At 39.6% G+C, this 24288-nt stretch overlaps 1 protein-coding gene across 1 annotated transcript in view; it reads right to left on the bottom strand.

Moving 5' to 3' along the window:
• Window positions 1–20385: 20385 nt before the first annotated feature.
• Window positions 20386–24288, bottom strand: part of btbd9 (BTB (POZ) domain containing 9) — a 171166-nt gene continuing 167263 nt past the window's right edge. The window contains exon 11 of the mRNA XM_028797374.2: window positions 20386–23863. Coding sequence (XP_028653207.1) covers window positions 23645–23863 — 219 coding nt within the window. The 3' untranslated portion in view covers window positions 20386–23644. The remainder of the gene's footprint in view (window positions 23864–24288) is intronic.

Below are 24288 nucleotides of genomic sequence, written 5' to 3'. Positions count from 1 at the left end.
GGCAAAGACCCAGGGAAATGGTCAATGTTAGGAAATGGTGAAGCTTACATATAGGTGTCTCTTTTAAAAGAAAGAGTGGAAAAAAGGAGAGGAAAGAGGCAATTTAAATGGAGGACACCTAGGACATGCAGGCGATCTCAAAATCTGCAGTGCTGGGAGTGGGCTTGGACATGGCCTAAAGACATCTACAAGTAGGCCTGTCAAGCTAGGTTTATACTATATTTTTTTAGATCGCTCTCTGCCATCCATTTCATTATTTATCATTCACAAATCAAACAGTTTTTCCGCTAAGCCAGATATAAGGTCTAATACTATTTTTTTTTTGTTTTTTTAGTTTGTCAATTATTTATTATTATTGTATGTACAAATCACTGGGGGTAATTTATATTTCTATTTGGGGTAAAATCTTTGGCGAGTTTGTAAATGGTTATATGATTTATCTATCTATCTATCTATCTATCTATCTATCTATCTATCTATCTATCTATCTATCTATCTATCTATCTATCTATCTATCTATCTATCTATTGTTTTTGTTCTTCTAATACATATTCTTTTTCTTCTCTTCAGATCATCATTTATGCCTTTTTCTTTATTTTTGTATGAGATCAGCAGAGAAGTAGCATTCGTTACCCATTTCTCCAGTTATTTTTGGTGCTCCTCTAGGGGTGGTGGCATATAATCGTTAACCCTTGATGTGAAACGAAATTGGAACTGCACAGTGATGATATAAAACTTAGCTTACCAGGTCAAAGGTCCAGGGAAACATTTTGAATGATGTCTGTATAACTTAGTACGATGAAGTCAATGCCCTAGAGTCATTTGAACTTCACCATGCAAGACAGAGACTCGGAGTAGCTCTGCATTATTTCAGTCTGTCAGTAATAAAAGCACAAAGACAGTACTCTTGAGGTACTGCACATTTATGGATACAATTATTTTCTTTCACAGGACAGATTAACAACAGTAACCACATTTTTTTTCTTACTCTCTAAAGCATTAAAGTATTATCATGATATAAATGCACAACATAGCCTAATTGTACTAAAGGCAAGAGAATGCAATCTCAAAAAAATATACATTTTACTTGATATTGGAAACAATGTCTGATTTACCTTTGGTGTCTTCAGATTCAAATTTTACTACTCACTGAATACACAAGCAGCCAAGTGGGAGACAAGTTGTGGGTGGCACTAGGGAGAAGTTTGATTTTGGTTAAAATATGTCGAGCGTATGTTACATCCTGCATTTGATTCTACAGTTGCACGTCTTAGAGGAGTGGTTGCGCTAAGGAGCCATCTTTCAGTGAATATGCTTTATGAACCTCTTTAGTGCAGCTTTAGATTATTAAACAAGGCCTGACAGAGACCGTGTCAAGGATGGTATTGATTTTCATAATGGCTTCTTACTCAAGCACTTGATCAGTTTTTGTTTTACTTGATGTCAGAGTGATGTTTCCAATAACAGTACACAGCAGAAGGTTTCAGGCATGGGTTTTGGAGCTACTTTGGAGGCTATGTTGTGGCATTGTTTCAATTCTCTTTGAAAATATAGTTACAGTTTTTTACAGTAATGAAGAAATTAATTTAAAGTATTACCTGCCAGATAAGACTTAACTAAAGAATGGACAGCAAGCGCCAGGCAGTTTTTTTTCTTCTTTTTGAACCAATCAAGGGCCATCACACACAGACAATCCGTATAAGCAACACAAATCACATTGGACCTTTCTTTGATCTTGGGCCAGAAATACAAAAGTGAAAACAAATAGATCACTTTGGGGGAAAAAATAATAACAAAAACAAAATCCAGTACCAAATAATCACAACACTCTCTATCCAACTTCATCACCTATATGCTTCCACCTCCTGTTATTCTTCCCTTTCACCCAAAGCTGACTTCTCATTTTTCAGCCATATAACTGTGAAATAATTAGTTTGCTAACAAGTTAAAATCAGCACATTTAAAAATGGTTAAGTTGCACACTCAGTTGTTTGTTGTCTTAAAATGAAGTTGTTGGCTGTCTGCTGCATTGAGTCCACACTTCTAGAATTCCTAAATGGGATGCCTACTGCTGATAACATGAGATCTAACTCTGTGGTAAGTTTAAAAGGAAAGCTTTACAGATGACTGGTGTGCTCAATAGGACAACGGATTTTAAACTATCTCACTTTTAAAGGTAAAGCAGAAAAACTGTCAAGGTCGTTAACAAACTTGTTGCACTTTATATTTCACCACATTAATGGACTAAACCAAATTTAAAGTTTAAAAAAAGTGTCACTACTGTAGTGACAGTGCTGTGCCAAAGGTGGGGACTGAGTGAGAGAGCTTCGCTGATGTTGGAAGCGCTCCACTTGCAACCCCTGTGTGCCGACGCCAGGCAGTTGTTCTATTGCTCTTGCTGTAAAAGAACTGCTTCTGAGGCTCCTTGTCATCCAGACATCACAGATTTGCAGCTGACCACTGACAATTACTACAGTGCAAACTGTGATGGATTGTGGAGTGATTGCATGACAAAATATTTGACATAGTCAGTAAAACATGCTCTTGTCCTGATTTGACTTGTTTTCCTGTGTTGTTTTGGAAGTTTCAAAACCCAAAAAACCTAAATCTACAAGCAGAAGTTTAATTAGAGCTTCAATTTAAAATGATGATGATTATTTTTTACTGTCTTTCCAGACACTATTTTGTTTTTACTACAGGCACAATCATTTTTTTGACTTGCATCATCGGTTTCCATGATCCTCACTTTTTATTATTGAACTGACTGCCCTTTTATAGTCAGTACAGCACTATGGATGGGTGGAGTGTAGCAGCAGTGGTGTACATAAGGTAGGCTAGACATTAAGAGACAGAGAGGCTGATGTCACCAGGTAGTACTCCACTTGTGGTGCTTACAGTTCCTGCACACCCAAACAAACTAGTTCTATTGCTCTCGTTGTAAAGGAACTGTTTATAAGGATGTTTGTAATCCAGATGTACTGGGTTTGCGGCAGGCCACTGGCAGTTTGTGACAAAGGCACAGTGAGCCAGAATTTCACCCTTGGAACACTTGGATTGGGGGCTGGTTACTGAAACTCCAATTCTGGTCTGAGCTTTAATTTTGAAAAGATTGCCAGAGTTAAGGTGAACACAGGAAGGGCTTCTATGTTGATAGAAAGTGCAACAGGAATATGTATATCATCATCATCCTGAGGAAGGACAAAGAAAGGGAAGAGTGGAGATCCTCCATTTTAGGGAAAAACAGGCCTGAAGAGGAGACTGTGAGGGATAGTCTTGAGGATTACAAAAGGACTTCAGAATATGATAAAGTGGTTGTGGAGGTTTAGATGGGATGGTGAAGCTTCCAGATAACTAAAATAACAGATGGTACTTATCGGGATGTTCCCTGAATCTAGACAAAGGAAAAAAAAAAAAAAAAAACAACAACCAGCACTGGATGGAGTTAAGAAGGTTGTCGTACATGGCTGGGGGTCAGACCCGGCCGGGACGCCTGGAAGGACTGGGTGGTGGCATATTTGTCCTCCGGGCCACGAGGGGGCAACCGCCCTGGAGTAGAAGAGGCCCACAGAAGGGGAGCAGGGAGGCTCAAGACCGTTGGGGCCTCTGGTCACCACCAGGGGTACCCCGAGCCTCATGGAGCCCGGGACTTATTCGCTTCCGCCACACCCATGGAGGACGATCCTTCCAGGGTCACCCGGAGTGCTTCCAGGTGCTCTCCTGACTCTTCCGCCACACCAGGAAGTGACGTCGGGCAGAGCACCTGGAGCTCATCCAGGTGAGAATAAGAGGGGCCGCCTCCCTCCAATCAACGAGCTGGAGTCGGGAGCAGGAGCAGGACGAAGCTCCTGGAGAGAGAGGACAGGTGGCCCAGGGATAAGGAGAGAGAAGGCCCAGGAGAAGGGAGACTGGGGCTAGAAGCACGTTGTGAGTTGTGCGGGACTGAGTAGTGTTGTTGTGTGGAGAAGAAAATAAAAGTATTCTGATAAAGATGCAGTGTCGGTCTGATGGTGTCCGGGCAAACTTCACAAGGTCCACAAGGAATGGAGGAATGATTGAGATCAGTCCTATTTTGTAATGGAAACAAAGACTATTTCCTGGGTTTATTAGGAATTTCAAAGACTCATTTTGATATTATGTAAACTTTGTACTTCTGTATTCATAGATATGTATATTCCAGTATTTGTAGTTATTGATGAATGCATTTTAGAATTCTAAACATATTTTGGTTGTTTTGTTCTACACCATATATTAAAGAGATATAGCTTTTTGAACGGTCTAGAAGTCAACCTTGGTGTTTTAGTAACTCAACTTGGGGATAGTTGATTGTTACATAATGGTGGCCCGTACGGGGAGGCAGATGTAGTTCATTTAATTTAATTCAATTTCAGTTTAATTAAATTTTTCTTGGACTGTTTATTTGTTACAATTTTTTTTCTATAAATGTATCTTTAAACTGTTACAATGTCAGTTCAACCATCTGAAGTAGAAGGGTCAGGTGTGACACCTGGGCCTTTTGTCGTGATTAGAGAGTCGATAGGGGAGGTATCATCATTATTGAGTAGCCTATACCTTAATGATAGGGAAGAAGATAATGAGGAGACTCTTCATACAGAACAGCCTGAACAAAGTAGAGGAAATATTGTTACTGATATTACACAGTTAAAACAAAGTGTACATACACTTACAGAGAGAATGGAGGATATAGGAAACCAAGTACATTCTGCAGCCGAAAGTTCAATCAACAGTGACCACAGCTTAATGGACTGAAGTGTTGTAGCGGTGCTACTGGGAATTGAAACTCCAACTCCCAGCAGTCCCTGCAGTGGCACTGATTGGTCATCTGCTGAGGGTGCAGGGGCTGTTGGGTACAAGGCCAGTGCGACATTTAAAAGGGGGCCAGTGATACAAAAAGAAAAAAGGTCTTTGGTATTTCGTGTCTGGAGTTTCCTGTCTGTCTGCCTTCTGTTCTGATACCTGTGAATTCTTGTTTTGTCCTGGATCGTGTCTTGTTTTGGACTATGGTCTGTCTGGTGTCTGTCTTCCTGCACATGAGGACTATCTGAGAATTTGTTGTCATCATGTGAAGAAAGGAGCGCTCCTGATCCCATTCACCCATCTTCATCTCATCAGGAAATACCAGTAGGACTATCTTTACTTTCCCATTCAACATGCTGATCTCTGGACCATCTCCCTCCATCATTGCATTTCATCAGTTGCCATTTTCCATGGACTTTATAATGTTTGGTATGTGTTTATTGTATAATCGCCGAAAGGGAACGGGGTGGGGATCGTTTAGCATGTAGTTATATTTCGTTTATTAGTGTTTAATACATTCTTTAATTGTTGTTTTATTACCGGTTGCTTTTTTGTCTCTGCTTGTGAGTGTGTGATGTGCAGGTCCGGCCAAGGCTGGGGGCGTCCCTGGAATCTCCACCAAAAAAATAAATCACTGTCTTATTGACAGAATCTGAGTGGCACCGGACCGCTACAGATTGATTCCACAACAAAACAATTCTGTTCAATGGACAAAATCAAACTGCAAGAAACAATTTTTAAAGCTAGTAATCTAATTTTGAAAGAGGTGTAGTTTCCTTTATCAAACACCAAGTCTGTTGCTAAAATTTTCAGTTGGAGTGCTTTAAGCTTGGACGCTTTACAATGCATGCCATCAGCTTTTGTAGTGAAATCATACTGATATCACACACTGCCCAGCAGCTACAATAGGTTGTGTTCAGGTTATCTGGCAATGCAGTGAGCCTGCAGCCTCAAGATGTCGGCACTCAGAGTAAATGTCTGATAGAGCATTATGTCACAAAAATAATACTGTTTCTGAGATGAACATACCTAGAGTTAGTCTCCTGTTCTGTTGACAAGGCTGAGTACATTGTCTGTTGCCTGTGACCTGCAAGAGCAATAAATATTGGTGTGCAGACCAAAATATTTCGGTACAGTGAGCTATGAACTTTCTTAACTGTGTGTCCATATGTTAAGTTCCCAAATTACTAATGGGGTGTGCAGATTCTACTGCTTGTCCAAAAACAAATTACATTATTTTTAAAAACAACAGACACATGCATCAGTCAATCATTTCAAGTACATGCTGAAAACTGTACAAATTATGTCCTCAAGTTAATTCTTGGATGTTGGGCTGATCAGAAATAGAAGGCAACACATAACTCACCATTTTGCTTTGGATAAATCACTTACTGTCATCTTTTCGAAAATCTGGCAAGTGTAGGTATAGACCTCTTGTTTGAACCTGTTCCTGAACGCTGCCAGTAGTTGAAGTGAATTTTCTTGCTGCTGAAAGGCCTCAGTGAAATATGTAAGTCTACATATTTTTGAGCTTTCATTTCATTCTGAAATGCTGCATGGAAATTTGCTGTTTTATCTTAATCTGGTTTTTACTGTATGTTATGGTTCTCCAAACAACACAGCCGTCTGACATTTGTGTATCATCCAGTCTTTATCTCTTTTACTGTAGACCACTGCATGTCAAACGTTACTCATTTCAGATAGATGAACACATCTCTCAATTGTGGAAGGCACACTGAGCTGTGTGATGAGATAACGGCAGGGTGCAACTATGAAGAGCATGGAAGCAAATATCAACTAAGGTGTTCACAGAGGCACAAGGACACAGCACAAACAAGTCAGAACAAGGTGAGATGGTTTACAAAGCAGCATGTGCTCCCATTCTGTCTCTCCATTTTGTGACTTGAACCACAAAATATTATAAAACATATCACGCATGCAAGCTAAAAGTCTTTTAACTTGAGGATGGCTACTACATAATGGTACTTACAATTATACTTTGCCCAAGATGAGACTAGTCTTCACAGATACAGTAAGTGTAGAAGCAGGTTCATTGGCCATGAATCTGTCCAATATGTGCAAGTAATAAGTAAATATTTACCTGGAATGAAAATAGTTGCTATCGATTATATTCAAGCCAGTATAAAATAAATATTAATTTAAATGATCAAACAATGCTTTATTGGGCATTGTGCTGTTACCACACAGCTGCACTGTCCTAGCATTAAATCCCAGCCTGAGCACGCCGTCTGTAATAAGTTTGTTGATTCTCCACTCGTGCATTGTCTTTTCTCTGGGTGCACAGTTGTCTCCCCACATTCCAAAAATGTGCATGTTAGGCTAGTTGTAGATGTCAAACTGATTCAGTGCATATGCCCTCCGGGAAACTGGCATCCTCTAGTAAAAGTCGATAGACGTGAATGGTGCAGTTACAGTAGATGAGGCACTCTCAGTTCCTCGGCTGTTATCTTTTCCAGATGCTGTTAAGGCATGATGCAGAGTGCAAGGTTACAGAGGGGACTGGCCATACTACAGTCGTGGCCAAACGTTTTGAGAATGACACAAGTATTGGTTTGCACAAAGTTTGCTTTGCTTTGTTTTTAGATCATTTTGTCAGATGTTTCTATGTCATATTCAAGTGTTATTACAAGCATTTCATAATTTTCAAAGGCTTTTACTGACAATTACATGAAGTTTATACAAAGAGTTAATATTTGCAATGTTGGCCCTTCTTTTTCAAGACCTCTGCAATTCACCCTGGCATGCTGTCAATCAACTTTTGGGCCAAAAACTGACTGATGACCGCCCATTCTTGCATAATCAATGCTTGGAGTTTGTCAGAATTTGTGGGTTGTTGTTTGTCCACCCACCTCTTGAGGACTGACCACAAGTTCTCAATGGGATCAAGGTCTGGGGATTTTCCTGGCCATGGACCCAAAATTTCGATGTTTTGTCCCCTGAGCCACTTAGTTATCACTTTTGCCTTATGGCACGGTGCTCCATCATGCTGAAAAAGGCATTATTAGTCACCAAACTGTTCTTGGATGGTTGGGAGAAGTTACTCTCGAAGATGTTTTGGTAGCATTTTTTATTCATGGCTGTGTTCTTAGGCAAAATTGTGAGTGAGCCCACTCCCTTAGCTGAGAAGCAACTCCACACATGAATGGTCTCAGGATGCTTTACTGTTGGCATGACAAAGGACTGATGGTAGCGCTCACCTATTCTTCTCAGGACCATCTTTTTTCCCAGATACCCCAAACAATCGGAAAGGGGATTCATCAGAGAAAATGACTTTACGTAACCCAGTCCTCAGCAGTCCAAACCCCTGTACTTTTTGCAGAATATCACTCTGTTTTTCTTGGAGAGAAGTGGTTTCTCTGCTGTCCTGCTTGACATCAGGCCATCCTTCAAAAGTCTTCACCTCACTATGTATGCAGATGCACTCACACCTGCCTGCTACCGTTTCTGAGCAAGCTCTGCACTGGTGGTGCCCTGATCCTGAGCCATGAATAAAGAATGGTACCAAAACATCCTCCGAGAGCAACTTCTCCCAACCTTCCAAGAACAGTTTGGTGATGAACAATAACCTTTCCGGAATGATGGAGCACCAAGCCATAAGGCTAAAGTGATAACTAAGTGGCTCGGGGAACAAAACATTGAAGTTTTGGGTCTATGGCCAAGAAAATTCCTTTGGAACAACAAAATCAATCACTATCTTATTAGGAGATTTGCTCTCCGCTGCTGCTAGAAAATCTCTGGGAACAAATGACCATTTCAGCATTTTTTTTAAATGACAGAGCCCAAGAAATTCTTACTGGCTGATACAGCGTAATGAAAACAAAAAAGCAAGCATGTATAATAATAAGGAAAAACAAACAATGTAACATCATCATCATAATGAGCAGAAATATTGTACATGAAAAATGTTAACAGGTTATATAAGAGTGAAGCAAATTAACTTTCACCTGAAATGCACCTGAATATTGGTTGAACGTCATGGGTGTGCACACCGACCAATGCAGCACTTAAAATTGCTTTGGAATTTTGTATTGTTTGATGTATGTTGTATCATTTTAAGATTTCAGCAGCTAAATTGTGATTAATAACAATATTTCAGCATGTAGGACTGTGATATAAATGTTACTACAGAAAGAAGCAGTACTGCCCTGTTTATACAAGAAAAACCAGTTCTCTCTGACTGGAGAATTCCACGTCTGCTCTGTCAAACCAATAACATATTGAGATGCAGGTCTTTTTTCTCGTAGTTCTTTGTGACTTGAGCCTGATTTCATTTCATTTCACAGAGAGAATGTTAATTCCCTCCAAATGCAATAATCACATTCCAGGGCTCAAATAAAACAAACCCATTGAGACGTAAAGACAGTCTAACAGTGAGAAGTCTAATTACTTACTTGAGATGACAGCGTTCTCCTTTGGTTTGAATGACCAAGACAGTCATTTGTTGCAGTTTGTGTGGAGTGAGAAACCAAGTGGGGGCACATTGTGAAGGACACACAGACTTAAAGAAGAGAACTCAGGGATTGTAAATGGAAGCTTTGGTGAATAACTTGGTCCTGATATTTTAAAGTTTCTTCTCCAAAGAAAAGAAGAAATACATGAATTACAGCACAGACAATCTGACAATAAAACACAATTAGGTAATTTCTGAAGTGATAAATTTTTAGAAGTTAAAAAAAAAACAACTACTAAAGCCTATAACGTTTATCTGAGGCAACAGATTAGGATCTTGACATTATTAGAGATTTGAAATATATGCAAATATTTAGAGGCATGTGACATATTCCATCAGGTAAGCTGATTGTTTTCTGTTATGCATTTTTAGCTCCAGAGAATGGCAACTTGTTGCATGTTAGTTGGGCATGTAAATAAGAATGTCATCGTACTCTGTACATGTAACAATATTACTACTACAACGGCATGCTATTTGTTTTTTTAGTGGTATTTTAATTTTGCCTTGTACTACTGACAAGGTTTTTAACTTTATGTACCATATATTACTCTTTTACTGTGTTCATTATACAAAATATGTGAACTGCTGTTATGAATTATGAGCTCTGCAGCTGTGTCCAATTTGTGAGCCCATTTTCTAATCTGTAGTTTGCTGTAGGCTGACATTTTTCATGTCTGGTGATAACTACTTCTGTGATATTGGCTTTCTTGGTATGTACAACATTTACTGTTTATTCTGCAAGCTGATGGTTATTTGTTGAAGATGCTGAAAACTAGCCATTATGGACACAAGTTTCCTTTAAGATATATACAACTCTTGAAAAGGTGCATTGCTTTTTTCATTATAGGTGATAGGATAGATTGTACCACACTAACAACACATGAATAATATTCCTGGTCTTAAAATTATGGCTGATCTCTTGTGTCCAGCACAGCACTACAAATGGACCAAGTTCAATGCTGGGAATCATCCTGTGAAAAGATCATTCGGTTTACAGAGGCACCTCAAAGTAAGGACAATTTCATTTGAACACCGGCAAGGTGAGTTTTCCTGTGGCAAGCAGACCAACCTGCCTTCTCTCTCTGTTAGAAGAGATGTTCTTGACGGGTGGGCTGTTATCTTCTCCAGGTGCTGTAAGAGTATGCAGAAAAGTCCTGAGGGCCACAATTCAAACGTCACAAAGATGAGCAGTGCTCCAGTGTCCCAACCATGGTGAAGTTCTCAAAGGTAACACTTTTTGTAACCCCTTGAGCATGGGAAAGGTGCTATATAAATAAAATTTATTATTAAGGTAATATTGTTTTTGGTACAATAAACCAATCACTGTCTAGTAGCTTAACCATCCTTTTTTGCTAAATAAAAAAATCTCTGAAAACAAAGAATCTTTTTTTTCTAACACACAAAAAAATCAAAATGAATTTTATATCAATCATGAAACAGGGCGGAGTGGTGGCTCTGAGGCTAAGGATCTGCGCAGGTATCCTGAAGGTTGCCGGTTCGAATCCCCGTCACTGCCAAAAGAGATCCTACTCTGCTGGGCCCTTGAGCAAGACCCTTAACCTGTAATTGCTCCAGGGGCGCTGTACAATGGCTGACCCTGCGCTCTGACCCCAAGGGGTATGCGAAAACTAACAAATTTCTAATACGAGAAATCGTATAAGACGAAATAAAGAACAAAAAAAAAAAAAAAATGTTGTGAAATTGCTTTTAAGTATTTTAACAAGGTATAACAGATTCTGCAATAATATTTGCTGTGAAATAGTGGCGCAGTGGTAGCGCTGCTGCCTCACAGTAGGGAGACCTGGGTTCACTTCCTGGGTCGTCCCTGAGTGGAATTTGCATGTTCTCCCTGTGTCTGCGTGGGTTTCCTCCCACAGTCCAAAGACATGCAGGTTAGGTGCATTGGCGATCCTAAATTGTCCCTAGTGTGTGTATGTGTGTCCTGCGGTGGGCTGGTTCCCATGCCTGGGGTTTCTTCCTGCCTTATGCCCTGTATTGGCTGGGATTGGCTCCAGCAGACCCCCGTGACCCTGTGTTAGAATATAGCGGATTGGATAATGACTGACTGACTGAAACAATGAGTCCTCTGTGCTATCAGGCCACTAAATGCTTGTAACTAAAATGCCAAATTGTCTTTATATTTATCTGCATTTTCAGTTAAATTAGAAGGTTTACCCTTTCTGCATTTGCCATACTGTGTGAAACAACTTTAAGTTGCCACTGTTCTAATCATTTCAGCAATGCAAAAATAACTGCACATCCTGTTAGAGGGGAAATTCATTTATTGACATTGGCACTGTTATATCCTTATCAACTGTCTGGTTTCAAATATTGAGATAAATGATAACAGAAAGCTAATACACTTTAGTTCCAAAATATATCTATAGTATGTTAAAACATACACTGGAAAGTGTTTTCTGCACATGCTCCTTTTACACCATAGGCCATCTGCTTACGTTTTCTGTACCCACACACGATATAGGCAATGGAAGGATAAAAGAGTCAAAATATAAGAGATAAAACAAAACACATGACTTTCCTATTTATTTGACTTGCTGAGACAACAAACTCTTAAGGCACAGCAAATCAGCAAGGAAACTGGTGTCACAGGCGCTTTGGTTGTATTTAGGAGACTTTTTCTTGAAGAGAAGATCTAAAGGCTAGACAGCTTGATGAATTTTAGGAAGAAGGAAATTCTACCATTGTGAAACACAGACAACCACTTTTTTACCATCTTTATAAAAATATTTTTTCAGTAGTTAGTCCAGTAAAGGATGTAGTTGTCCTAATGGCCTCTTTTTTCCTGGATGTTTTCATTTGTATAAGGCCTTGTCTAATAGTTTAAACATCATTCTCAGTATCTGAGGCATGAAAATTTCATATGTGTATAAAAATGTCTGCAAAACCCAATAAGGTATACATCAAGATAGCGATTTGAATAGATTTACTGCTTACTGCAGAAGGTTCAACAAAAATACAGGCAAACATTGAAATATTAATAAATATCAAGAAACATCTATGACAAACATAGCACATGCAAGGCTCGTCTGAAGACCAGTGCCAAGTTACTGTTTTACTGCAGCTGGAGACCTCCACTATGAATACATCTCTCTTCCTAGAGAGGTACTTCGACTGTACCTTTGTTTTTATTACAGCTGCCTGTGCCTGTTAAATCTGCATATTATCTAATCTGCATATATCTACGGCAACTCCGACTTTCTGTACACATTTCGGAGAAAGTGGGAAAATATGACACCATTGATCAAGTAGGGAAATCCAGCCAAACCAGCTAAATGATGACTCAAATGTGTAAAATTTTATATCACATATTAAACCTAAAATCAGATGAATATGGATAGAGTCTATTTTAGTTTGCTTTTAAGAGGGCCAATGCTGCATGTTTGCATTGAAGAACTTTTTGGATTTTTCTTCAGTTTATATCGGTTACCCGTTATCACTTCTCAGGATTAGAAACCAATGCAATTCCTTTTTGTTAATAACTGTGTACAAACAAAGGCATGATTCACTATATCACCACCTATAGCCTATGTATGGTCGAATAATACTTATAATAATACAACATGGCTTATTTGGCGATTGTTGAAGATTATACAAATTGTCATATATGGGAATAACTTTTTCTGGATCAGCAGGATTTTTTTTCCCAATGAAGACTTTCTTATAAGCAATTCTGTTGGAACTATTTGCTAAATTGAACCCAGCATGGAAAAACAAATTGCTTGAAATTCATCTGTACATGTTGATATCACGGATTTAACAATGGTTGTCTTTCTGGCAATAGCCACCTACCAGAGGGAACTCCCCAAACAGGTCAGGAATATCTCATCCAAGCTTTGGCTCCATTATGCACGCTGTGTTGAAAGTCATAAACAGAAATGGTGCTACATTCAGTTTATGTAGGGTTTGGTTTGGTTGTACATGCCAACAGAAAAAGGAAAGTTGCAGCAAAGTATGCTTTTCCTAATCAGGGCATTTGACAGCACTCATTGCAATAAAGTGAACTGCTTTTGTTAATCGTAACCAGTTACATTCCATTAACACACAAATCACTCTTGATGCCAAGATGAGACTGACAGAGGTCATAGCTTGGTGGCTTGAGACAATCCATGATTAATTTATTTTGAGGCAAAGTAATGGTGGCAGATACCTTGCTGAAGGTGCTGTATGTGATGGCTGGATTGTTGGTAGGGTAACTGGCTGAATCCTCCGTTTTTCAAATGGCGTCTACCAGGGGTACTGAACTCTGGTCCTGGGGGTATGCAGTGGTTACAGGTTTTCATTCCAACCAGTTTTGTAATTAGAAGTCAAGCCTAGCAGATGCTGAAAATTGGTATTTAATTATATGGCATGCTAATGCTTTCACCCTTCCAAGGCACATCTTTATCATATTGAAGATCTGAGAAAATTATCCATATGTTTAGTGGTCAGGAACAATTTTGTACCTCTTGGTCCTTCCCTTCTTTCTCATTTACCTCAAAACATTGTACTAACAGAGATACTTCATGATTCATATACACAGGTTTTAATGGAAACATGTTAGCTGGAGATCTGGGGCCTCATGTATAACCGGTGCGTACGCACAGAAATGTTGCGTACGAACCTTTCCATGCTCAAATCGCGATGTATAAAACCTAAACTTGGCGTAAAGCCACGCACATTTCCACGGTAACTCATACCTTGGCGTACGCAATTTCTCCGCTCGGTTTTGCAGACTGGCGGCACCCAGCGTCAAAGCAGTGCTACTGTTCCTGCGTGGACACCCTTTCTTTCTTAGCTCCACATTCCTGACGCGGCTTTATAAATACACTGAAACTAACTGCATATTGTTTATTAGTGTAACGCATCTGATTGTAATTAACCTGCAGCAATACAATGGTCCAGGGAATAGCCATAGTATTCCAAATACCATAACTGCTTTAAAATTGTAACTCTCACTGCATCTTCTTCTTCTTTCAGCTGCTCCCGTTAAGGGTTGCCACAGCAGATCATCTTTTTCCATACTACTCTCATTGTACCACTCGGAGTATTTATATCACTGTATCTGAGTGGGGAATCACAGCAGCAGCTGATCGGAAAGAGAAATATCAGTATACAGCATGAAGCAGACGCTGCCTGAGCCACGGCAAAAAACACTTTAGAGACTTCCCAGTACGGACTTCGCGGTTTAGAAACAGTTTCATCCCAAGAACTATAAACGCACTAAATCAGTCCATCAAGTGCTCCTTGTAGAACTGTTTACTTATAAGTACAATTACCTCACTGTAAACTTGTATTACAGTTATAATATTGCACAACCTGCGCCACTTTATAAAGCGCGTATTTACATATGATGACGGTATTCATTTTTAAGATGAAATGCAGCAAAATATGTTGATTATATTATACAGATAAAACTTTAACTTCATTTAAATAATCTGTATTGTTAATAATTAAACATGTGAGGACACGGTGCCGCAGCGCTAGCTAGTTCAGGGATTGTTCCTGCATTGCGTTGTATTCTTGCTGGTGCTGACGCGACACTGGAATGCTAGATGGATAGAATAATTAAACATGTACTACGAAGATATTTCAATGTTCCTTAAAAGTTTTGAAGAATCGGCGTTTTAAGCTTACAGATGGCTTCACGTCTATTACATAGCTTATTGTGTGGCGATTGAGTTTTTGGAGAAAGAAAAGTAAGGACAGGAATTGGAGGTTAGTACGTTTGAAAGAGAGAGTACTGCTGTGATAAATTATTTCATTGAAGGTCACGCATGGCACAGCAAGCCTCTTGAGTGAGATATGAACAATCACTGCGCCACCGTGTTCCCATGTTTAATAACATGCTTTCATTCCTATCATCATGAAAAAGATATCACGTATATATCTCAGTATTTTAATTATTCAGAGAGCTGTAATTTCACGAATGTAATGGATTATGTGTCCTGTCGGAGAAAGAGAAAGCCCGTTTAAGAAGCAGGTAGTGATTCACACATGTAGAGCACATAGAAGATCAAATACAGAACAAAGCATTTAATGTGCTACTTTAGTTACAATGGGATTTGAGAAACTAGTAAATTAAACGATTTTAAGATGAAGTTTATGATGTTCTTCTTTAATGGCAAAATAAACTATGTGATTAAAGTGGAAATTTCAAGATTAAAGTTGACATTTCATGCTTTTTTCCCACTGTGTGCCTATTTTTTTTGTCTGTACCCTAATAAGCTTTCATATGACACTCAGACGGTGGGCTACGACTCGCCTTTTAACGGCGACTTTGATATGTGATTTCTTTTTTATTTCGGGCACTGTTTGACTTTGTGAATTTGAGCCTTCGAGTTTCTCCGACACTGTCACTCGATCAACTTCCTTTTGTTGATTATACCACTGTTTACACCAACAAATAGTACGTTTTCCTTTGCCTCAACTTGGTATTCACTGAAATTCTTATATTTCCCCCCGTGCTTTTCCCATTGTCTTTTCACAGAAGGCTATTTATATCGATTTGCATATTCAAAGAGGCGTAATTCTGGGAGGAGTTGGGGCGAGACAGAAGGCGCATGCACGTGCGTTACTTTTCACGCTGATCGGGATTTATGTAGTGGAAGAACGTGAAAGTATGCGTGCGCACAGATTCCTGCATCTGGATTTTTCTGTGCGTACGCACAATCCCGCTTTTGTGCTTACGCCATGTTATAGTGTGAGTTCTACGCACGGCGTTATACATGAGGCCCCTGGTGTTTTCAAACTTCTTCCACTTACGGATGATGGAGGCCACTGTGCTCATTGGGACCTTCATAGTAGCAGAAATTTTTCTGTAACCTTCCCCAGATTTGTGCCTTGAGACAATCCTGTCTCGGAGGTCTACAGACAATTCCTTTGACTTCATGCTTGGTTTGTGCTCTGACATGAACTGTCAACTGTGGGACCTTATATAGACAGGTGTGTGCCTTTCCAAATCATGTCCAATCAACTGAATTTACCACAGGTGGACTCCAATTAAGCTGCAGAAACATCTCAAGGTTGATCAGGGGAAACAGGATGCACCTGAGCTCAATTTTGAGCTTCATGGCAAAGGCTGTGAATATTTATGTACATGTGCTTTCTCAATGTTTTTATTTTTAATAAATTTGCAAAAATCTCAAGTAAACTTTTTTCATGTTGTCATTATGGGGTGTTGTGTGTATAATTCTGAGGAAAAAAATGAATTTAATCCATTTTGGAATAAGGCTGTAACATAACAAAATGTGGAAAAAGTGATGCGCTGTGAATACTTTCCGGAGGCACTGTATATATTACTTAAGGAGTATGTTTTTTGGGCTTAGTTTTATCTCATTTGTTACGATTCTGACCCCTTAATTGCCTATTTTAGTTTTAAACAACTGCATTAAGGTTTTAATTGTTGCATGCTTTCCTAACCAGCCATCTGTTAATAATAAGGTGCAACTGACAAAATAATAACCAGGGGCCTCATGTATAACGCCGTGCGTAGAACTCACACTATAACATGGCGTAAGCACAAAAGCGGGAAAGTGCGTACGCACAGAAAAATCCAGATGCAGGAATCTGTGCGCACGCATACTTTCACGTTCTTCCACTACATAAATCCCGATTAGCATGAAAAGTAACGCACGTGCACGCGCCTTCTGTCCCGCCCCAACTCCTCCCAGAATTACGCCTCTTTGAATATGCAAATCAATATAAATAGCCTTCTGTGAAAAGACAATGGGAAAAGCACAGGGGAAAATATAAGAATTTCAGCGAATACTAAGTGGAAGCAAAGGAAAAACGTACTATTTGTTGGTTTAAACAGTGGTGTAATCAACAAAAGAAAGTTGATCGAGTGACAAGAGTGTCGGAAAAACTCGAAAGATCAAATTCACAAAGTCGCACAGTGCCCGAAATAAAAAAGAAATCACATATCAAAGTCGCTGTGAAAAGGTGAGTCGTAGCCCACCGTCTGAGTGTCATATGAAAGTGTATTAGGGTACAAACAAAAAACATAGGCACACAGTGGGGAAAAAAGCACGAAATGTCAACTTTAATCTCGAAATTTCCACTTTAATCACGTAGTTTATTTTGCCATTAAAGTAGAACATCATAAACTTCATCTTAAAATCGTTTATTTTACTAGTTTCTCAAGTAGCATGTTAAATGCTTTGTTCTGTGTTTGATCTTCTATGTGCTCTATGTGTGTGAATCACTACGTGCTTCCGTTCTTTCTCTTTCTCCGACAGGACACAGAATCCATTACATTCGAGATATTACAGCTCTCTGAATAATTAAAATTCTGAGATGTATACGTGATATTCATTTTCATGATGATAGGAATGACAGCATGTTATTAAACATGGGAACACGGTGGCGCAGTGATTGTTCATATCTCACGCAAGAGGATTGCTGCTCCATGTGCGACCTTCAATGAAATAATTTATTACAGTAGTACTGTCTCTTTCAAACGTACTAACCTCCAATTCCTGTCCATACTTTTCTTTCTCCAATCGCCACACAATCAGCTCTGTAATAGACGTTAAGCCATCTGTAAGCTTAGAATGCTGATTCTTCAAAACTTTTAAGGAACATTGAAATATCTTCGTAGTACATGTTTAATTATTCTATTCGTCTATCCTTCCAGTGTCGCGTCAGCACCAGCAAGAATACAGCGCAATGCAGGAACAATCCCTGAACTAGCTAGCGCTGCGGCACCGTGTCCTCACGTTTAATTATTAACAATACAGATTATTTAAATGAAGTTAAAGTTTTATCTGTATACTATAAGCAACATATTTTGCTGCATTTCATCTTAAAAATGATAGTCATCATCCGTCCATCCATCCATTTTCCTTCCCGTTGAATCCGAACACTGGGTCACGGGGGGTCTGCTGGATCCAATCCAGCCAACACAGGGCACAAGGCAGGAACCAATCCCGGGCAGGGCGCCAGCCCACCGCAGGATATTGTCATCATACACGCTTTATAAAGTAGTGCAGGTTGTGCAATACAGTATTATAACTGTATTGTAAGTTTACAATGAGGTAATTGTACTTATAAGTACAAACAGTTCTACAAGGAGCACTTGATGGACTGATTGAGTGCGTTTATAGTTCTTGGGATGAAACTGTTTCTGAAACGCGAGGTCCGTACAGGAAAGGCTTTGACGCTTTTTGCCGTGGTTGAGGTAGTGTGTACTTGAAACTGTATACCGATAATTCTCTTTCCGATCATCTGCTGCTGTGATTCACACTCAGATACAGTGATATAAATACTCCGAGTGGTGCAGTGAGAGTAATATGGAAAAAGATGATCCGCAGTGGCAACCCTTAACGGGAGCAGCAAAAAGAAGAACAAGATGCAGTGAGCGTAACAACGCTAAAGCAGTTATGGTATTTGGAATACTATGGCTATTCCCTGGCCCATTATATTGCTACAGGTTAATTACAATCAGATGCATTACACTAATAAACAATATGCAGTTAGTTTCACTGTATTTATAAAGCTGTGTCAGGAATGTGGAGCTAAGAAAGAGAGGATGAGCACACAGGAACAGTAGTTTGACCATTCTGTGGACCATTATATTGTTACAGGTTAATTACAATCAGATGCATTAAATTTATGAATGATATGCGGTTAATTTCAGTGTATTTGATAAAGCCGCCGCCGTGGATGTGGATCTAAGAAAGAGTAACTACACAGGAACAGTAGCACTGCTTTGACGCTGGGTGCCGCCAGTCTGCAAAACCGAGCGGAGAAATTGCGTACGCCAAGGTATGAGTTACCGTGGAAATGTGCGTGGCTTTATGCCAAGTTTAGGTTTTATACATCGCGATTTGAGCATGGAAAGGTTCGTACGCAACATTTCTGTGCGTACGCACTGTTTATACATGAGGCCCCAGGACTCTTCCTAGAGCTGGCCTGCCATCTAAACTGAGCGATCGGGGGAGAAGGGCCTTAGTCAGGGAGGTGACCAAGAACCCGATGGTCACTCTGTCAGAGCTCCAGAGGTCCTCTGTGGAGAGAGGAGAACCTTCCAGAAGGACAACCATCTCTGCAGTAATCCACCAATCAGGCCTGTATGGTAGAGTGGCCAGACGGAAGCCACTCCTTAGTAAAAGGCACATGGCAGCCAGCCTGGAGTTTGCCAAAAGGCACCTGAAGGACTCTCAGACCGTGAGAAAGAAAATTCTCTGGTCTGATGAGACAAAGATTGAACTCTTTGGTGTGAATGCCAGGTGTCACGTTTGGAGGAAACCTGGCACCATCCCTACAGTGAAGCATGGTGGTGGCAGCATCATGCAGTGGGGATGTTTTTCAGCGGCAGGAACTGGGAGACTAGTCAGGATAAAGGGAAAGATGACTGCAGCAATGTACAGAGACATCCTGGATGAAAACCTGCTCCAGAGCGCTCTTGACCTCAGACTGGGGCAACAGTTCATCTTTCAGCAGGACAATGACCCTAAGCACACAGCCAAGATATCAAAGGAGTGGCTTCAGGACAACTCTGTGAATGTCCTTGAGTGGCCCAGCCAGAGCCCAGACTTGAATCCGATTGAACATCTCTGGAGAGATCTTAAAATGGCTGTGCACCGACGCTTCCCATCAAACCTGATGGAGCGTGAGAGGTGCTACAAAGAGGAATGGGCGAAACTGGCCAAGGATAGGTGTGCCAAGCTTGTGGCATCATATTCAAAAAGACTTGAGGCTGTAATTGCTGCCAAAGGTGCATCGACAAAGTATTGAGCAAAGGCTGTGAATACTTATGTACATGTGATTTCTCAGTTTTTTTATTTTTAATAAATTTGCAAAAACCTCAAGTAAACTTTTTTCACGTTGTCATTATGGGGTGTTATGTGTAGAATTCTGAGGAAAAAAATGAATTTAATCCATTTTGGAATAAGGCTGTAACATAACAAAATGTGGAAAAAGTGATGCGCTGTGAATACTTTCCGGATGCACTGTAAGTATTATACTTACAGCCATCTGATGCTTTTCACATATCATAAACAAATCATACCTTATCGGGCAGCATGATAATTCAACACTCACCATGACCTGTAATTCAGAGGGAAGTTATTTTCAATAAGCACATCAAACACCATCAATCAAATTTAACATTTTATTAATATATGGTACATTTTATTAAATACCTCTGTTTAAATCTTAGGAAAGTGCTATTTTTTTCTTCATGACCCATAACAACCTCTTAAATAATAATTTCAATATTTCACAAATGAGCACAGCTGCAACCTTGAAAAGCTGCACCTGTGCTTGTGAAGATGTACAGCAGTAATTCTATAGACAAGGAAAATAAAAGAAAATGGCAAAGAGTCTAAATACAGAAGTGGATCTGTATAAACATTCATCTTTGTGACCTGTGTGCTAATTCTCAGTTCTCTAGCATTAGATGTTGAGGCTTCTGAACACACAATGTGTTTACAGTAAACAGGCCAACCTTCTCTAACACTGCTGGCTGACAGTAAATTAGACATTATAACAGAAGTGGGTCAGAACGCAGCTCAATACTTCATAATCTGTGATGCAGAAACCCTGCGTTATTAAGCAGTCCTTTAGCAATGATAGCCCTCTTATCTGAGCTTGAACAGAGACAAAGTATTATAATGAAGTACAGAAGAAATATTCTGTACTGAATTTTCTTTCTTTTTGTTTTCGAGTGGGAGGTTTGCGGTACTGCACTGCGATGTTACTTCTGGCCCAGTCAGCCTTTTCTGTTCAGGAAGCATAAAATCAAACTGAAGCCATCCAACAAGATGCACAACTGTTTTTATATTTAAATAAATGATGGACCACTCCATCTAACACAATTTCAATTACACAGAAAACAAGAGTAGTGTGACCCTCTCATGTCAGTACAGTATCTGAACAAATACAGCAAGAATGTTACTTCAAAGGCGGCACTGTTTTCAAAAAGATGTAGGAAATGTGAAAGACTCTGGAAACAAAGATCACAAAGATATGGTGAATCCTGTATTCTGTTTTCAAGGAGCAAACTTGTATAAAATGATGAAAGACAACCAATGAAGCTAACATAATGGAAACAAATATATACATGTAGCTATCCAAAGCTTATATTATAAAAGACCACCAGCTTTTCTATAGAAGTGATTAGGTTCCATCGATCATAAATGCTTTGCAAAACCAAGAATTCCTACAATGTATGTGCAAATTTAAATTTCACCGACAAATGCATATTCTTATTTTATCATCTCATTGCAAACCACTTCACATGGGACAAAAAAAAAAAAGCTTAAGAATTGCTGTAGTAACTGATTCAGACATTCTGAAGCATGATATCTCTGCTTCGGCAGAAGTAGATGGAATCACTTGCAGTACAGCCATAACCTTAAAAGATTTTTAGAGGAGTTAGGTACCTTTCATTTAATAACTGCTTCTGCTTTTTATTCCATGTAGATACCCTCCTCAGAACTAACAACAAATTCCAAGCTAAATATTGCACAACTTAAATACAGCCCCATGCATAGTCAACCAACAACAAAGGCTGCCCTTTTTTATTTTTAAATTAAACACATATTACTGGCACTGGGTACAATGCAGATTCATAGCAGCACTTTAAGACCTAGTCAAATGAATCTATAGTAAGTGACCGTTATTTGGATTCAGCACCATGCAAATGTCCTCCTTTAGCTGCCTGAAAATCCTGCTGCTGTCCTTGACAGCATACAGTGCATAAGAGAAAGCGCAAAACCTTTGTTTTTAATTGTCTATTGATTGCTTTATTGCATTTGATTAATGCCCTCCCGTGTTAGGTTCAATTATGTTTCACCCCAGTGCCTGGCTTCCAAATACCTACTTTATGACTAAAACACAGAAGATTTGCAGTAAGGCTTTTATTAACTGAACGAAAGTGTGGTGAATTAATCAAGATGTAGACATGCAGCTCATGGGTTCAGATGATAAAAGGCGCAATGTCCACCACTAAAGACAAAAAAAGTGTGTTCTGATACTATTTTCACACAGTAAAGGGAGAAGAGGGAGGAAGAATTAGGGGAAACTGGGCCATTTCAAAACTACTTACCAAAAGTTAAAGGTTTCGGAACTTTGACCTTAGTTGCAAGTAGCTAGTAACTAAAAATTATAAAGCAGCTGTGAAACCACTTTGAAATACCCACACCCTCAAAGGAAGGTCCAAAATTACCTAAACTATGGAAATGACATGAAATCATTTTAATTTAACAGCTGCACATTAAGTGTCCTCAAGTAGTAGGTTGCTCTATATTTTGTCACTTTCTCCAAGGACTAGTGTGCTTGTTTTACTCGTCGACTCTTCTGCCAAGGGAAATTAATGGCCCTGCTTTGCAGTCTGAGCAGATTTTTTTTTTTATCAGTTTGAAGGCTTACTGCTTTAGAGGTGTATGACTCCACCATTTGCAGCCAAGGATCTAGTGGGGACAAATAAAATGTATATCCTCTGTCACAGCAGGATAGCTCAGCATAAAGAAATCTCCTGTACTCTTTAACATAATCCCAAGGGTAATGATTTAGTGGAATTGTTTCATGAAGGCAGATTTGAAATCATGGAGGAATGAGCTACTTGTGTAGTAAAGCAGCAGTTACTGTGCACTCCGATTATCAGCTGTAAGTGAGTCTGCCTATAATATACACCTACATCGCTTTTAGCTTGAGAGAAATTGGCACATATGCACTAAATGTCTGCTGCTTCACTAGAACATACGTATAAAATGGCAGGTACAACAGACATTTTGAACATCAGCTAGTTGATCAATTTCTGGAGAGACATAAATTATGTAGTAATATGTTATTTAGGTGCTCAGTCCATTTTAGGTATACCCATCAGCACTGTGAGCAGTTAGCAATGGCTAGGGGACAAAAAAATCTTATCTGTGAGCCTTTTACAACAAGGTAAAAAAGCAATTGGGTTCATGTTCTGATTAGTGCAGCACTCCTTCCGGGTATGATGTAAACACAAATCTAGCCCATTGTTTTCTTCATGTAGTCAACATGGACAGCCGTGGCATACCTTCTCATTCTTGGTCATCTGCCTTACTTCAAAAACTGCAGTAAGTCAAGAGCACAGGCTGGATGCAGCAGGAAGACTGTCCTGTACCTGCACCAAAAAGCTATGTAGGTTGAAACTCCTTTTTTGGGGGGGTAACCATAAAAGAATTGGGAGGAAAAATTACATCATCTGGATAAATGATGAGCAACAATGACAATGCAGAAAATGAATGAGTGTACAGATGAAGAGGCTACATTTTCTAAGATGTCTGCCTCACATGGGTGACTGATGAATGTGCTGGTTTAACTTCTTTATTGCATTAGTGACTTCAGTCTCCCGGAGTCTGTGGCATCACCATCCTGTTTTCAGTGATGAGAGTGAGGCCTTGAGGTACAAGAGGCAGAGCCTGTAGTGGACGGTGCAGGTGGTTGAAGACTTTGTGTTCTGGAAGGACGCGCTGGCCGAAAATGCTGCTGAGAACTTGCACACAAGTCTGTACCATCATGGTTAGGATCTACTGGACTACCCTCTTTTAATTCACATTCTACTTGGGCAGGGCACTCAAAGTGTACACAGTGGAAAACCTGCAAACAAAAAAAAGACTGACATTAGTTTGTCTGTGATGCAAGTTTTTACAAATTTGGTAGCACTAAGTAGTTAACCCGAAGTAGAATATTTAACATACTTTTTAAGAAACATAGATATTACTACATTTAGTATTGAACTGCTGCACAAATTTCTATCACCCAACTAGCATGAAAGCCTACTCCTGCTTCTAATTCTAACATTAGAACACATAGCAGCCCACCAAGTGATGTCAGACACCTGACTGCTGGGACACAGGAGTGGCTCCAAGTATCCTTGTTTTGTCTTGTGTAGGACAAAATGGGCATTACCTCTACTGCTATGTTTTAGTGGCATACAAGGCTGAAACCTAGCGTCACCAAACCCCAACTTACATTCCAAAGAGGATGAACTGCAGTTTGTATCAATATCAGCTCTGTACTTC

Source organism: Erpetoichthys calabaricus, chromosome 3 (genome assembly GCF_900747795.2).
Source record: "Erpetoichthys calabaricus chromosome 3, fErpCal1.3, whole genome shotgun sequence".
Lineage (NCBI taxonomy): Eukaryota > Metazoa > Chordata > Cladistia > Polypteriformes > Polypteridae > Erpetoichthys > Erpetoichthys calabaricus.
This window is presented reverse-complemented; position numbering and strand designations above follow the sequence as displayed.